This window comes from Nelusetta ayraudi, unplaced genomic scaffold, assembly GCF_046127955.1.
Source record: "Nelusetta ayraudi isolate G7.1 ecotype Tasmania unplaced genomic scaffold, CSIRO-AGI_Nayr_v1 ptg000169l, whole genome shotgun sequence".
Lineage (NCBI taxonomy): Eukaryota > Metazoa > Chordata > Actinopteri > Tetraodontiformes > Monacanthidae > Nelusetta > Nelusetta ayraudi.
The window spans coordinates 175,161-191,884 of NW_027466219.1; the positions used below are offsets into that span (position 1 = coordinate 175,161).

General features: G+C 42.9%; 1 protein-coding gene and 1 long non-coding RNA gene across 2 annotated transcripts; both read right to left on the bottom strand.

The window, feature by feature from the left end:
- Window positions 1–11,733: 11,733 nt before the first annotated feature.
- Window positions 11,734–12,305, bottom strand: LOC142880613 (uncharacterized). The gene is made up of 2 exons (XR_012925454.1): window positions 11,931–12,305; window positions 11,734–11,853 (listed from the first exon to the last, which is right to left on the bottom strand). It is a non-coding gene; the product is annotated as an uncharacterized LOC142880613 (long non-coding RNA).
- Window positions 12,306–12,959: 654 nt separating this feature from the next.
- u2af1 (U2 small nuclear RNA auxiliary factor 1) lies at window positions 12,960–16,505 on the bottom strand. The gene is made up of 8 exons (XM_076014548.1): window positions 16,286–16,505; window positions 15,205–15,292; window positions 15,029–15,095; window positions 14,889–14,938; window positions 14,563–14,661; window positions 14,296–14,429; window positions 13,439–13,531; window positions 12,960–13,347 (listed from the first exon to the last, which is right to left on the bottom strand). Exons 1-8 carry the CDS (start codon window positions 16,327–16,329, stop codon window positions 13,158–13,160), a joined length of 765 nt encoding a protein of 254 aa, XP_075870663.1. The 5' UTR covers window positions 16,330–16,505; the 3' UTR covers window positions 12,960–13,157.
- Window positions 16,506–16,724: the final 219 nt, after the last annotated feature.

A 16,724-nucleotide genomic window follows, 5' to 3' on the forward strand; every position in this document is an offset into this window, starting at 1 on the left:
TCTGGAGGCATTGACGCATGAGACGGAAAAAAGAAAAAAAAACAGACGGAAGGAAGGACGGGTGCTCCCAAAATGGAAAAAAAAAAAAAAGAAGCTCCTGAGTCACAACAACAATGTGCATCTCCGCTCGTCGCAAAAAACACAGCAAAACAGCTCCTTACAGTCACCCAAAAAACAAAAGGAAAATATAAGATGAGCTCGAATGCAAGCTGCCACCTTCAGTGGCGAGTCTGGGGATGGGGGGGGGGGGTCACGCACACGTTGCGAGGCCAATAACCTCCCGTCTCGAAGCTCCCGTTTCACGTCGGCAACATGAGCCGATGGCACGGTTGCATAAGTCTGGTATGCGAGGTCACCGATAGCCGGCGAGACGCTGAAATACAACCTGAAATTCCAGGGGAAAAAAAGAAGCGCGGAACAGAATGTTAAAAACCGTCAACTTCGTTTGACGCAACAGCGGGAACAGTCAAGGGGAGGACGGCATTGCCGGTGGGAAAGTACATTGAATCAAATTTCATTTATTTGATTTGCTTTTCCGAGACACATGCATATTTGTTACTCTGCTGGTTTTTGTATTTGTTGCTGTATGGGATGAATGAGGAAGGACGCAGCTGCGGCTACAGCTGTGATCCTCAAATTGCGTGACGGGATTATTGGTTAATGACCTTAGACGATCTTAAACCAGCGGTTCCAATTTGTCTTGCACTTCTGGTTTTTCAAATGTACCTCCAACCAACCTAAAAGTGGGGCAAAGTATATGACTGTGTTTTATCAGATTAGAAGACTTAATTGTCATTGTACATAGCACAACAAAATTTCATACCAAGACAGAGGATGGAGTATACCGGCCCTCCTGAGCTTCCTCAGAAAGAAGAGCTTTTGCTGGGCCTTCTTGACTAGGTGTGAGGCGTTCAGAGACCAGGTGAGGTCAGCTGGGATGTGGGATGTGGCCAGGAACTTGGTGTTGTCCACACTAGTGTTGTAGTCAAGACCGCACCAACCGAGACCAAGAAATTATCAAGACCAGGGAGTATTGAGTTTGAGACAAGACCAAGACATTTGGGGTTCGACACCAAGACAAGAACAAGACTTTATATATCAAAGAAAAGTCAATCTGTGTGTCACAAACTACAGCAGCTGGATTATTTTCCATTATTATCGTGTCATTCTGGTGTTGGCTGAGTCTTGACCGGTTTGGATCAAAAAAACCCAGTCCGCCCAGTCCAAGACCGAGACAAGACTGAGTAAAAATGCCTCAGTGTCCGAGAGGAGACAGAGACCCTTAAAAAGTGGTCTTGAGGTCTTAAGTACTCCAACACCAGTCCACGCGCTCCACTACTTCCTCATGTATGAATAGTGGAGCGTGTGCTGTCCTTCTGATTGTCCTGAAGTCCACGATGACCTCTTTTTTTTTTTATGACAACCCCTTAACAAACCCCCACCCCAAAAAAAAAAAAAAACCCTCAAAACTTTGGACTGCAGATAACCTCTTCATGCACGTCTTGATTTTCTTTCTTTTTTTCTTAAAAAAAAACAACCTTTTATTTCGATGCACCGCGGCCACCTCGCAGAAAAAGTGGTCTTGCGCGTTTCCGGGTCTTGCACGTCGTCATGAAGTATTGAAGAGATGCAGCGGGTTCCTGGATTTTGTAACAGAAAAGCCCGAGTGTCCCCGGAGAGGCACCTCGGCAGAGCGTGTGTCTGGGCCGAGCTGACACGGCAACTCAGCGTGACTCACAGCAGCTTTACTCTCCACCTAATGCACCACCTCTGCCCTTCGCCTCACATCAGCGTCAAACTCCTCTCACAGGCATGACGTCGCCGTGTGCCACTGATCTTTTGCACTTTTGGCTTCTGCCCGACTTTGCATTCCCTCCCCCGCCCCTTCTACTTTCTTTTTTTTCTGATCATCTCACATTTTTAGGTCAACGGCACACAGAGAAATGTCAGAAGTGTTTCCACGCCTGTTCCAGCCACAGTCCAACAGACAGACGCTGGTGGGTTTGATTTTATTATTTAAGCAGCATTTAGCTGTTCTTTCTGCACACAACTGGAACAAACTACTGGCGGAACTGAAATCAGCCACAACTGTCTGCAATTTTTTTTTATCTTCTCATGTGCTTAAGGCTGAGCTTGAATTCCTACTTTAAGTCCTTTTAATCGTTTTTTTTTATATACAAATTGATGCAGACTCATCAATTATGCTCTATTTTAGTCTATTTTTATTGTCATTTTTTTCAGTACATTGAGTTGCCCTTGGTATGAAATGTGCTATATAAATAAAGCTGCCTTGCCTTGCCTTTTATAAGACTAGCAGCACTATGTTCGACATGTCAACAAAAGTTACAAAAGTTTGGACACACCCTTTGAATTTATTGTCTTTTCTTTCATTCTCATGACTAATGACCTTGCAGTTTCTCACTGAAGGCATCTAAACTAGGTATGAACACACATTGAAATATGTAGGAAACAATACAAGTGTAAAATGACTCAGGTTTGAACAGGTTTTATATTTAAATTCTTCATAAAAAGCATGTTTAGAGTTATTTCAAATGTTTTTCTTTGCTGCACAGTTACATATATGTTGCTCATATATTTGATATCTTCAGTATCTATCTGCAGTGTAGAATGTGTTATATATTGCAAATCTCGAGCCACTCCTGGCTGGCTCACCACATGTTGTACCCAAAGAAAGACCCGAGGCCAGTGCAATACTTTCCGGGTCCTCCTGGACAACTGATGTTCCATAGCTTTCCATAGTTGCTGATCAATCAGTTCAGGAGTTGAAATAAAGCAAAATAGTCAAGGATCAGAGGCATTTCTTGCAGGTTTACTGACAGATGAAAAATTGTACAGCAACCTGGGGTCATCCAGAATTACACAAAACGAGACAACTACATCCTATGACGCACTGACGATGCACACAATGATCCCCCAATGATGAACCCAATGATGAAACCCCAATGTGCGGGAGTCCACGCATGTCAAAAATAGGGTCTCCTGTCCTTTGGACATCCGAAGAAGGTCTTGTTCTTGGACCAAAGCTCCAGCTGCTCTCTTATAAGGAGTGACTATACCAACAGATCTCTAGCTGGTCAGCTGCTCTCTTACAGGAGCGGCTATACCAACAGATCTCGAGCTGGTCTTGCAACCTCTGACCTGCTATGGCATACTCTTGTCTTGTGGTCACTCGTCAGCTGCAGATGTCCATCAAGGGACAGACTATTTTGGCGTTGGTCAGTGTCCTTGCTGCTCAAACCATGTATATTCCATTTTAAACCACCACAAAAGTTGTAAAGATAAAAAAAAAAAATTGCATCAGGAGTTGTGTCCAACCTGGTTTGACTGGTAGTGTATATCAGCATAAAAAGCAGGTCCAAGCTTCTATAGAAGCCCTAACGTTTATCTGCACAGGGTTGTTTTGTGCCCTTTTTTTTCCTTCCTGGTTTGACTTTCTATTTAGGAAGCTCAAAACAAGAGAAGTCTCTGATTAATCTCCCATGGAGCCATAAAGGCACCGCGCCGTGCGCTAGAATTGTGATTCATGAGCCGAAAACAAGTGCATGCAGCCTCTTTGTGTTCTGCACCTGCACGTTAGAGGAGGAGGAAACTGCACCGCAGAAGCTCGCCTTCGCAACCAACAACATCTGCGCCACACTCTGTAAACAAAACAACCGCTTTCAGTGTAAGACGGTGTTTCCCCCCTTCGCTCTTAAAGTCGAAAGGTTAGCTGCAACTCCCCTCCTCCCCCTCCTCACCTACCTCCCCCACCCCTGAGGGTCCCGAGTGTGACGCAAGACACATCTGCTCCCCCACCTCACCTGCATTTATTCATCTCCCTCCTTTGCCAATTGAGTATTTCACTCACACATTCTCACACATTCTCACTATCTGCATTCCAGCCGTGCTGTCTTTTTCTTGCTGCTGCCACACGACATCCCCCCGCACTTACCTGACCAAAAAAAAAATCCCATTACTCTTATCTATTTTTTTCTCTTATATAACCGCTTCAGAACAGTATGAGAAAAAGGTGGAGGGAGCCAACGGAGGACGAGAGCTGGCAGGGCTAAAGGTCTTCGTCGTTTCGTGAGGTGACGCACTTGTGATTAATACATTTTGACAAAGGAATGACGCAGGACAGGAAAATTAAAACCAGGACATGTTTTTCCGCTGCGCTAACTCCCTGCTTGTATTTCACAGCTTCATAAAAGAAGAAGAATAAAAAAAAGTGGTGATTTCTCACAAAGCTCTCCATTGTGTCGCGTCCCTGTTGGCTCAGGAGGCATTTCCTACCACGAATCAAGCAACCACGATCCCCCCCAAATCCTTTTGTGAGAGCGGCCCCATGACTTCTTGAAGCTAAAGTCATGTGAGTATGAATCAGTCGCTCTAGGACAGGATTCTCCTCGCGAACCAAAAGAAAAACAACGCAAGGGGTGAGCGCCTGGACAGCTGCACAGAGGGGAAAAATCAGTTTCAAGCAAATGACGGATAAAAGAAATAAGGCCTGTTTTTTGTTTTGCGCTCAATTAATCATTTGCAAAACATAAATAATGAGTGCAGCGGGGATTGCGAGGTAGGACTAACCTCGCTAGGCGGCTGAACCGCTCCAATTTCAACTCTGACACATTGCTCTTCCAGCTTAGCAGCCTCTCATTCTGAACGGCCGCTGACGAGGAGATTAGCGAGGATGCTGCAGGAGCGGCACAGTCATTAGACGACGTAACGGCTTTTTGGGAGTGAAAAGAATCGTGTTAACACTCTGCGTAGAGGACTGCCGACAGGCTTCGGCAAAGAGTTCTCGCCGAACAGCGTAGCAGCTGTCGGCACATGGGGACAAAATCTGATTGGTTCCCTTTCCAAGCGCCTCCTGTGGGCTCTTCACCAGCTGGATACAGTTGAGATATGAGGTGCGAGATAAAGAGAAGCCACTCTGTTGTCTCTCAGAGTCGACGCCTCATCTCACGCTCAAGGCATTTTGAAAATGTCAGTCACCATGTTTGCGACACGGTTTGAATGAGCAGACGATGAACTAATGGGCGACATTAACGTTCCTCTAGTTCAATGTGTCAAACTCAAACACACAGTGGGGCCAAAATGGAAATATATGGAAATATATGGACCCAAACAAGTTTTGCTTCCACCTGAATATACAATAAATAACTTCATATTGCACACATGTAAAATCAAAATTCAAATAAAAAAATCATTGAAATAAATGAAATGTCAATAAAAATCGCATGCCTCTGTAATCGTTTTCCACTGGCTAAGTCACAACAATAAACCAATTAGGTAAATGTCCTTCAATGAACGTCCTGTCCTGACTGGCGCGCCAAAATACCAGCAGAGCATTCTGGGATTTGTAGTATTAGCAGTACAAGTGCTGTATAATACCTCGCGGGCCAAATATAACTACACTGTGGGCCAAATTTGGCCCGCGAGCCAGAGTTTGACACCTATGCTCAAGTTTAACACGGACGCATTCAAGGGAGCGTTGAACCGACAGGACCAGGAGTGGGCGTTGACCTGCAGCACAATACCATCGGCCAGCTCGTTAGTGTATTAATGAAAGGCCTCAATGGACGATCCTTTGACTTTCTGTCAAAGCCGCTCCAGTCCGTCTATTCAAAGGGTTGGCAGCAGGTGAGGGCTGCATCCGAGTCTCGCAGCACAGATCTCGTGTTGTCGGCCTCGACCTCTACGACCGGAGCGACCTTGAGAGGCAGCGCTGGAGAGCGGCCACCGGTTGCTGAGTGTGACACGAGGCTCATTGCAAACTGATCTGTCTGACTGCGTCTGTTCTGCGCAAGATTCGATCATCCAGACGTGTGAATTCCCTTTTTTTTTTTATATTCTTTCATTTTTTATTTTCTCCCCAGATAAAACTCACCTCGTCGCTTGCATTAAACCAGTGTAATTTCATGGTCATTAAACAATGAGGCTCACTATTTTCATCCTCGCTGATTTCTGAGAGAAGTGGGGGAGAGTGGGGGAGGCGCTGCAGCGATAACAACTCATTAGCATTTGGAGCACTGACGCAAGCGTGACGTGGGGGAGGTGGGGAGCGAGGGAGAGAAGGAGGGGGGATGGAGGGATGCAGGTGCCGCGGCCCGGCCACTCCGCTTGACTGAACCGCATCGCAGCGACCCGCTCCGGTGCACCGAGCCGCCCCGTGAGTGATGCCACCGGCGGAAAAGGAACTGGAAGCACCGGAGTGACGGGAAGGAATCTCCGTCAGCGGCCAGGAGGCGGAGCTGAGCTGAGCCGAGCCGCACGTGGGGCACCGACGCCCAACCGCGCCGATCCGGTTGGGTTTTCTTTGCCAGTTTGGGCTCAGCCATAGTGTCATTCGCACCACAGTGTGCTGTCGCAAGCGTCCGCGTGCGTCACTGTCGGGCCGGTGCTGACAGGCCAATTCATCAGATCTCAGCATCCCCGACCAGACGCCGCGCACCAACTCTGTCAACCTTTCAAGGTCAAAACTTTCAAGGTTCAATGTGACAAATTTGGGCTGATTTATAATTTATAATATATTGGATCAAAGCTGCCCCCCAAAAAAATCACTAATAAAAGTGTATACACGCAGTACAATAAAAGTGATTTGGTTTTCCTACCCATAGAATGGTTCTTATTTATACATAAGATTATACATACGTATACTGCCATCTTGCATCACCATATTTCTAAGGAAGCCTGGTGTGGACATTCCAGCCCATTTCGTATTAAGGGTGAATGCTCGCATCTTCAATAAACCAACGAAGAAGAAGGTGGAAAGGTATCCAGGTTCGAGTGCGCAGGCTAATGCAGTTCACTGGCAAGCTCAGGAGGAGAGGGAGCAAAAGAGCGCTGCAATCTATAATGTAACCATTTGATGTCACTGTTCTTCTCAGTCATGTATAAATGCTTGAGATCTTTCAGAGAATCTGTACGTTTATTTCATCAGTAAGGTTCCACTTTTCAGGGTTGTTGTTTTTTATGTGCACACAGTTTACAGGTTTAAAAGGCCTATTTCTCTCATTTGTATTTTGATGAACCGTGTTTACGACTTATCGTAACCACAGTGTGCTGCTTTTACTGGTTTTCGCACGGTGTTTGAGGTAGCGGCTCGAGCGGGGTTACGAGCATTCGCCAGTTTGAAGAGCCACTGCATGCGGTCTGCCAACCTTACGGTTTAGCCGTTGAGGTTGTTTTTTTAATATGGAGTGAGAAGCAGTTTCAAAAAAACAAGCACAGCCGTGCAACTGAACAGCCAACAGAAACGGCTGGGACCACTCCCAAACCTCGTTCGTTATATTAAAGTAGCAATGTTTCGTTTTATTATTTTTCAATCTTTAAAAAAAATTCCACTGTTTATGACTTGAAACGGGGAGAATGACACCATTAAATGCTGTGGCCTTGGCTCCAATTCTTTAGTACGTTTGTCTCTGTTTGCCCAGTGGTGGTGGAGGAGGAGGAGGTGGAAGAAGAAGAAGAAGAAGAAGAAGAAGAAGAAGAAGAAGAAGGGGCAGGCAACCAAACTTTATAGTCCTATATGAAACCAGCAGGGGGTGCTATGTCAATTGCAAGGGTTTCATTCTCCAATTCTTTAGTATGTTTGTCTCTGTTTGCCCAGTAGTGGAGGGGGAGGAGGTGGAAGAAGAAGAAGAAGAAGAAGAAGAAGAAGAAGAAGAAGAAGAAGAAGAAGAAGAAGAAGAAGAATGGGCAGGCAACCAAACTTTATAGTCCTATATGAAACCAGCAGGGGGTGCTATGTCAATTGCAAGGGTTTCATTCTCCAATTCTTGCATATCAATGAAATGTAAAAAATAATTACATTATCAATGTTAATAATGATTAACATTTTAGGGCAGTGAAAATAAACTACTCAGAGATGCTCTCAGCACTGCATAAACACGTGCATGCTTCCACTATTTACCAGAAGGGCCTCAAAAGTTGCAGGCGGGGCCGAGTGGGGCACAACGAACGATTCATTTGTTATTTTGGCGTTGATCCAGATCACATGGGAAATCTCGGAGAAGTTTTAAAAAGGATGCTTTGCGTGATTTGGTGGGGGGACCACGCAAGCCTAGCGGAGATTTGCACCCTCCACCCCACCACCAACAACCCTCCACTGTCAATGGGAACAACAAGCACCATGTGAGCTTTTTTGTGAGGGTGCTGGGAGACACATTGAATGTTTTCATCTTTGGCACATCTTTATTCTGCTGCGTCATCTCTCTCCGCCGCCTCTAACATGGTGTTTGCTGATTCCTTACTGGGACCTAGTTTAGCAATGACAGTGGAGGCTGAGTGACGACAAAACGTGTTTCTTTTCTTCATTCCTCTGAGTTGTTTTTTTTTTTGCACTCCATTTCACGTAACTATTGCACAAAACTGAATTCACATCCCTGCACATCACACCTGCATCACTTTTATCGGATATCTAAGTTTGTACTCATAACAGGTATTATCAGGGTCCTCGGTCTTCATGCCAACTAATTGTGCAATTATTCTCAGCGGACTGCATCAAGCCACTGTGAGGACTCTGGGCCTGCGTCATACTCTGTGTCGAAAAAGCACCCACTGTTATGTTTATGAAATGCGAGTCACATCACACTGGCAATGTTTCGTGGTGCCTCCAATGATCTGCGTCTTCCGAAAACAGGTTTCATTTAGTCCTCTTGCGTCAAGTGGCGGTCACATCTGAGCGGCTCCGACTAAACGATCCAAATGAGGGGAATTAACTCGTTTTTACCTTCCGGCCGTGTAATTTTAGGCATTTAAATAGGTTAAAGGTAGGAGAGGCATGCAGGGAGACTGAGGCAGTGAGAGTAAAGGCACCAGATTAAGGCAGGCAGTGTGTATTAATATTATGATGAAGTGTCCACGACCATCACTGTTTAATTTACAAGAGATTTGAATCAGAGAAAATGAAAGGAGCTCTTATCTTTTTAAATAAACCTTCAGGAAAAAAGAAAGATACAGTCTCTTATTTGCTGATGCTTTTCCATCTGCATTAACTGTGCAAAACTCAAGCCATGACTTAAAGCGTTCCCTCTGGGCTTAATATGGAAAACATCACTTGTAAAGAGTTCTTCACAACAAAGACGCAGCTGTTGTTTTTTTTTTTTTTAATGTAGACTCCAAGCTTTAAACTCAATAGCTGTGGTTGCAAGAAATGCTGTGTGCATCTACATGATCTGTCCAGTGACGACAGAGCTTGATGAAACAGTTTAGGGCTGGTTCTGCGCAGGCCTACTTTTCTTTTATCAGTTGTCTGGCAGGTGAGGCTGTGATACACAGTAGCTGAGGGACAGCTGAACCAAAACGAGGGGTATTAAAAAATACCTGGTCACCTAAAAACCAAGTCAAATCTAACTAGACTCACACTTTCCCCTCTTCTAATACAGTTAACATAGTACACATAAACAAACAAAACATTCCCCCGTTTTATCTTTATATCTCTGGTTTTGCATCTTCAAAGCTAAAGCTTTGAAGATGTTTAATCTGATGGCTTGGTTTTGTAAGATTTAAAGGTTTCCTGGAATCACGAAGACTTCACCACAAGGTTAACAGCACTTGTCACAGCTGTATGACAACGTCACAGGTAAAAGCTATATGTAAGACACTATGAGTCCAGGCGTTGCTCTACTTGAGGATTTCTTTGTAGTTTCTTTTTTAAACATAAATTTTCGATAACACTTTTTTGTATTCCTTTTTCTTCACAAAAAATTAAGTGGACTGAATTAACATTTAAAGGAAGTTCCTAATTAAATTTTACAAACTGATTTAAAGGCAAACTGTGTTGTTACAGTTTTTCTCATGGCTCAGGGATCACATCCTCCCCCTCTTCGTCTCCAAAGGTGAGAAGGCCCCAAAAGTCGTCTGAAGGAAACTCTGAACAGATGTGGCTTTTTAGCCCCCAAAAATGTTTTTTTAGTGGGTTTCCGTGCTGGTCTGTCTTGATATTCAGCACATGCGGGTTGCATGTGGTGGGTTTTTTTTGTTTGTTTGTTGTTTTTTTTTCACGAGAACACTGTTTCCTCAGAGTCGACCATGACGACAAGTCTGAGTGGCTCTGTGTTAATTACTTGAGAAAAAACACTCTCATACACAAAAAGTGATTCTGCCGTCCAGCTGGGAGGGCCGCAAAGAAGGAGTTCATTCAAGGACGCTGTGTATGAACTTTTTGGAAGGTTTCAATCATTTGGACATGTTTAAGGACAAAGTTCAGCACGTTGTTGCATCGTCTGAATCAATATCCGCCGACAATCCAGTCGTCTGGTCATGAGACGGCAATGTCTCACGAGACTGCTTTGGTTAATGCATTTCCTCCCATTTAGTCCCCTAACTAACTTTAACAGCAGCGTATTCATCTATCCTGACAACATCCAATCATGAGTCAATATTAATCTGCTTTCAAGTGCCAATAGATTTAATAATAAATCAGTTTCCCTTACGTGTGAAGAGTAGAGGAGGACAGTGGTGAAATAAACAACAGCTCCTACCTGCAAAAATAACACAAAAGTGGACCAGAAGAAGGTAACAAAACAATCACTGCCACTAGCAGTTTAGCACTTTTCCTCCGCTATCCAAATGTTCTCAATGCCTCTATACAAATCGATGCATAAGACAAAAAACAAAAAACAAAAAAAACATTGCTTTACAGAGACAATTCCATGATGGAAAAACTCTGTAGTTTTAGTTTTTATTTGTGTGAATGCGACATAATTTTAAGATTGAATTACATTGGTAATTATATTTCACCATCATGAGATCATAATGTCAGTCAAAGCAATTACTTTTGAATCGTCAAATTGAATGATTTAGTTCATGAGGCCTTTGCATCATTAACGGGGCTTTTTAAAGGACCAAGTTATTAACAAAGAAATTGATTAACACAAACAAAATCTGAACTATGATCTGAGGTTTCTGGTGCAATTATGTTTGATGATTATAGCCAATGACTACAGTGTTATGGGATAAACGTACCACATTGCATTTGAGCACAGATGTTTCAGTGTTTGCAGTTGTACTTGATTTTGACTTGCAAAGATTTTTTTTTAATATATATTTAAAAGTCAGCGATGCCTCCTGCTGGTCTTTCAGAACACTACACATTGCAACAAATGATTAAAGCAAATGTGGGGGCGGGAAAGAAGAAACATAGTCCTGCCTTTAATTTAATTTCTCAAAATGAAAGTTTTATACTATAGCTATCGTGTTTCTTATTTCTTAGCTTAGTAGCATTAGCACAATTAGTCGTGTAGTCAAATTATGTTTGCCTGAAAACATATTTGTGCTTTATATTTCACATTCACTTTTTATTTGATAGATGGCTTTTGTCTGTCTTTCCGATTCTGATTTGTATATTGAGACCTCACGCCTCGTGACGCTTATGATCTGGGTGACTCACCAGTACAGTGCGTCATCATTAACATGATAGACTTTTCGATCTATAATGGGGTGGCCACATCTTGAGTACCTTTGAACCAGGACACTTAGCCCGGCAACAAGAGACTCAAGTGACACTCGAAGCTTAATGAAATATTTCAATATGTTTAAAGTCTGCCTCCTCTGTATGGATAGAAACTGTTTTTCCTCATTATTTTACCCCCTTGTGTACTGCAACAAAGAAACAAAACAAACAGGAACTGAAAACAGGACGTGAAAACAGGAGGCGTCCTGGGGAAACAGGACGTTTGGTCACCCTCATCTATAACCAACCATGTTTTTTAAAAAAAATAAAAAAAATTATGGCATGTTCATTTGCTAATGGCGACGAAAACCTTCCGCCACATATTATATTTAACTCACCGTAGGCCGCTGAGGAGCTCCATCTCTGCAGTTACACTGGGTATGTCTGGTACACGTCTGTTGCTAAGTAAAATGCATAAAGTAAAAGCGTGAGTTGTGTCTCAGAATTGTGTGACTCTTTGTTTTGTGCTCACCATTCCAACAAACAAAACGACAACGCGTAAATGCGCCTGAAACACAGCCCTTCAGGGCCGCATTGACGTGTGAACGTCCTCTCTTTATGTCTGTGGGGCCTTATGGTGTACTCCTACAACTCCTTTCCCTCAGTGACTGGAGCAATTCATAGAGAACTTGACGCAAACCCCCGGAAATTGCGAAATTGCTTATGCTCCGGCTGCCGGAAATAGATCTGCGCTCGAGACTTGTACCAGCGTTAAGCCCAAAATCTGACCTATCGGAATCTTAACCTGCAGGGGGCGACGTTGCACATTATTCGTCAGTTGAAAATTCGGAACCAAGAATGATATTTAACTGGAGTATATACGCTACCAGTCAAAAGTTTGGATATGCCCTATAAGTCAAACACGTTTTGTATTTAAATCCTTCAAAATAGCCACCTTTTACATGAAAAAAAAACATATTTAGAGTTATTTAACGTATTTTTCAGTGCTGCATAATTACATATATCTTGCTCATATATTTCTTGTCTTCAGTAGCTATCTGCAGTGTAGAAAATTGTGAAGATAAAAAAAATTGCAGGTGAAGGTGTGTCCAAACTTTTGAGTGGGGATGTAGTATAACTTACATAAAAGTAGCTTATAACAACATTTATGCAATATGTATGTGAACTATTCTATTCTACCACTGTGTACATGCACTCTCATTCCAACACATTAAGATGTGTGCTTAAATTCTAAATTATTTGTTTTCATTGAATAGTTTGAATTAAAGTAAATTTATTTACTTGAAAAACGCTTTCTTTTTCTCTGTAAAACTCCTAAATACATTGACCATCTAGACTAGAGGAACTCTTCTCTGGTCTATCAGCCAAGACTCAAGCTGTAGTTTGACCAGAGCATGTTGTGGAGGAAATACTGGTGTTGGAGATTTGCTGGGGTCTATGTTTTCAATAAGTTTTATCTTCCTTTTGTAAGTGCATTTTGTAGCGTCTGTGAGAGATGTACAGGTCTCAGAAGTAAAATAAGGAAAGTCTTTCAACCAGCCAAGTAAAAATGTTGAATTTAATTAAGGTGAACGTCGCTTTCAGAAAAACAAAAAAATATCTTCAACGCTGTCACAGTTTCAAATTCAGGGACCATACCATTGGTCTGTGGTGATTTTGGAAGGGTTGAAACAAACAAACAAACAAGAAAAAAAATCGTGAAAAAATATGGAAAAAATTGGGATCAACAACTAGCTGTTCAGAATCGGCCGGAGCGTTCTCTGTCCCTGGAGCGACGTCTCTCGTGGTCACGGCCGCCACCTCCGCCGCCGCCACCGCCACCTCCGCCGCCGCCACCGCCGCCACCTCGACCTCTATCTCTGTCGCGGTCTCTGTCTCTGTCCCTGGAGCGAGATCGCCTCTCTCTGGATCGAGACCTGTGGCGACCGCTGTTGGGGGGTGGGAGAACACAGAGGAGTTACTACAAATCTGCATGAAGCAACAATGCAAGTGTCTGACTGTGAAGGCGAGCCGTTGTACCCCTTCCTGCGACGTCCGTAGAGCTCCCTCCTCAGCTCACGAGAGATGGGCTTCAGATGCATGAAGTTACAGAAGCCACCGCGAGTGCATTCCCTGTGGGTTGGAGCAGAGAGGAATCAAACCTGGCACCGGGGGACCGGAGTCGCACGGTGGTTCTCTCCCCTTGCATATTGTGGAGGAATTCTGGTCTGCTCTGTGGAGACTTTTCTATCCACTCTCACAAGGTGGTAGTGCAAGGTCTGAGGGTTGTGCCAGTTCCAGGTTGGTTCAACTTGCAAACCAGCCACTGGCAGAGCTGGTTATACAAGCCCTGGTATGTACCACTCTATACAACTTTATGTTGTACTAACAATCTATACTTTCCTCCTCAGCAACAAGTGAAGCAAAGTACATATGCTAACTGTTGCCCAAGGATTTGTGATGTTTGACCGACTTCCAAACATGGCTTCTGAGCTGAGATAAAAATTTATGTTTTTTATGAAGTATATTAGAGTATGTCCAAAGGGCAAAAGACAATTCACTCATTTGTAGTAGCAATTTTCAAAGTTAAATATCTTCAAGACGGCATAATGAATAAACCAACAGCTACAACAATCTAACTTATTGAGATTCTCTACTGTTACAATGCAGCAGAATACGGAGCAGTGACATGGATGGGTTCAATGTCGAATACTGGAGTCACCAAGAGAATAAAAAGTTGACAGTTTTCTCCTTAATTACACATTTCAAAATAAATATTAATCCCAGAGAGAAAACCAGAGTCTCTCGCTGTCTCTACTTAAATAATACAGTCTGCAACATCATCCTGTGCTACGTCAGGCAACTCTTCCATCCTTACTTAGCCGGCTGGCACTCACCCCATTTCATACTGGCGACAGCAGGCTTCTCTGAAGTCTGTGACGGGGGAGAGCTCGGCATGGATGGGCTGCCCGTTAAACCACCGGTTGTTCAGCTCAATCACGGCCTTCTCCGCGTCCTCTTCGTAGCGGAACTGCAAAAGGGCCGACAAAATATTGAGGGAGTGGGCGAAAGGTTCTGCGTAGAGCACATGAATGCCGGCTGGGATGTAGGTTTTAAGTCAAGAGCAGCACATTTTTGTGAGTGGATGTGATCTTTAGACCCACCTTGACATACACATTTCCTACAAGATGGTCCCCCAGGTTGTCACACACATTCATCTCCTCCACCTCTCCGTACTTCTCCTCCATTTCCGTGAAGACCTCCTGGGAGGATAAAAGAGGGAAAGCATTTTGATGTTTGATACTTCAAGTTGTGAATAAAGGAGGTGTGAGTGAGTGAAGTGTGGAGGGAAGGAATTCCCTCTAGTTCTTGGCTTTAAAGGTAAGAAATGTTTTTGTTATTTTTTTCAGAACCCATAGCTAATGGAATGTGAGAAATATGATCCGCCTGCAATTGTGTTCTCATCAGCCACAAAATACGTAGTTCCTACCTCGAAAAACTCATCATAGTGCTCCTGCATCTCCATGTCACTGATGGCACCTGGCGGTGAAAGAGTGGGACATCAGGACGATGAATAAAACAAAAACAAAAACAGATTTCGCACTGGGGTGCGAGGGGGTGAACACTTACAAGTCAGCCCATCAGCAGATTGGGCACTGTTCTGAGGGTTCCGGTAAATGTTCAGGAGGGCAATCGTCTAAAAAAAATACACATACAAGACAATTATCGTAACGTTGAATTTGAGGAGTATTTGTTCTGAAAACAGGGAATCCATCTCTCGATGGACGAAAGCGAGTCATTCTTACCTGGCTGAAAGTGGGCTTGTTGTGTAATCTGGAGCAGCGGTCACCATGTCTACAGGCACCGATTTTAAAATAAAAAGAGCAGTTGACCCTAAAAAAAAAAAGCAAAATAAAGACAAAGCAAAGATAATGAAGAGACTTGTGAAAACATGGAGTCACAGGAGTGTGGTCACACCCCGAGTTTACACCCTGAGGCCTAACATGCTGGCTTCAGGGTGTAAACACTGCTTTTCATCAGTTTTGATTTTTGGGTATGTGACCATATATATATATATATATATATATATATATATATATATATATATATATATATATATATATATATATATATATATATAATAACCATTTGATATGAGCGCATCTCAATTGAATACAGAAAAAGGTGACAGATGCATGTTTGCTCTTTTTTATTATTATTATTACTTTCACCACTTACATTAACCCATTAAATTAAATTCATATTCATTTTTGAAAAAAAAAAAGACAAAAAAGAATGAATGTGTAGCAATGAATTTATGTCTTGGGTATTTTCGAAAACAATGCTTTGAACGTTACTCTGGGCAGTAAATGTGAGGACAGGGTAAACTTGGTCTCGCTCATAAACTGGTTAATGTGAGGGTTGAAAAGAAAGTGGTAATCAATTCAAAGAGTGAGGTTCTGTGAGTTATATCAATAACAATCGTTACATTAAATTCGTTGATTGTGCTTAGCCAATGGATGTGTATAGAAACAAAGGTATCAATAAAAGTTTCTTCGAAAATGTGCGAGAAGTTTAAGATTGAACGTAGTATTTCGCCTTTGTGTGATCTTAGTTTCTAAATCTCCTGAACTTTAATTCTGTAACTATTCTAGTGAAGATTCACGGTTTAATTCCCGACCAGAGCCCTGTTCCGTGAACGCATGAGAGGGCTAGCAGGCGCGCTACAACGGCTACTAGCGGGCTAGTTAGCATTAGCTTGTTGAGCCAGCGTGATGTTACCAGTGAACAATAATCCCACATTTGCGAGCACGCAGCGAGCAGCGCGAGACACCAGATAAAAATAATTTCACTAAACACTAAACTATGGGCGAAACGTTTACTTACTTGTCTTTCTCTGTCCCAAAAATGGAGGCCAGGTACTCTGCCATCTTGGCTCGTTGCGGCCTGTTCAAAACTGCAGGAACGAAATGAAGCTTCCGTTTGACGCTTTCAGAATAAATTCACAAAATTCTACAATTTAAGATTGACGGTCCAACGGATTTTTCAAACTGATGTGTATTATAAAAATAGTTATCCTGCCGGTTTTGCGTTCTGATATTTCTCCCGTTTACCGCAGGCACAACGCAAAATTTGACGAGTTTTCTTATTTTGAAAAGATAAACAACCACCGGAAGTAAATGATAATGAAATATGGTAAACTTCCGCCCATCCACGCGTTGTAAAACAAAAGGTTGATTTCATTCATTACAGTTTACTACGTTTAGGTGATTAATTAATTACACTATACGCTGCAGAACACAATCAATAAAAATAAAATAAAAAA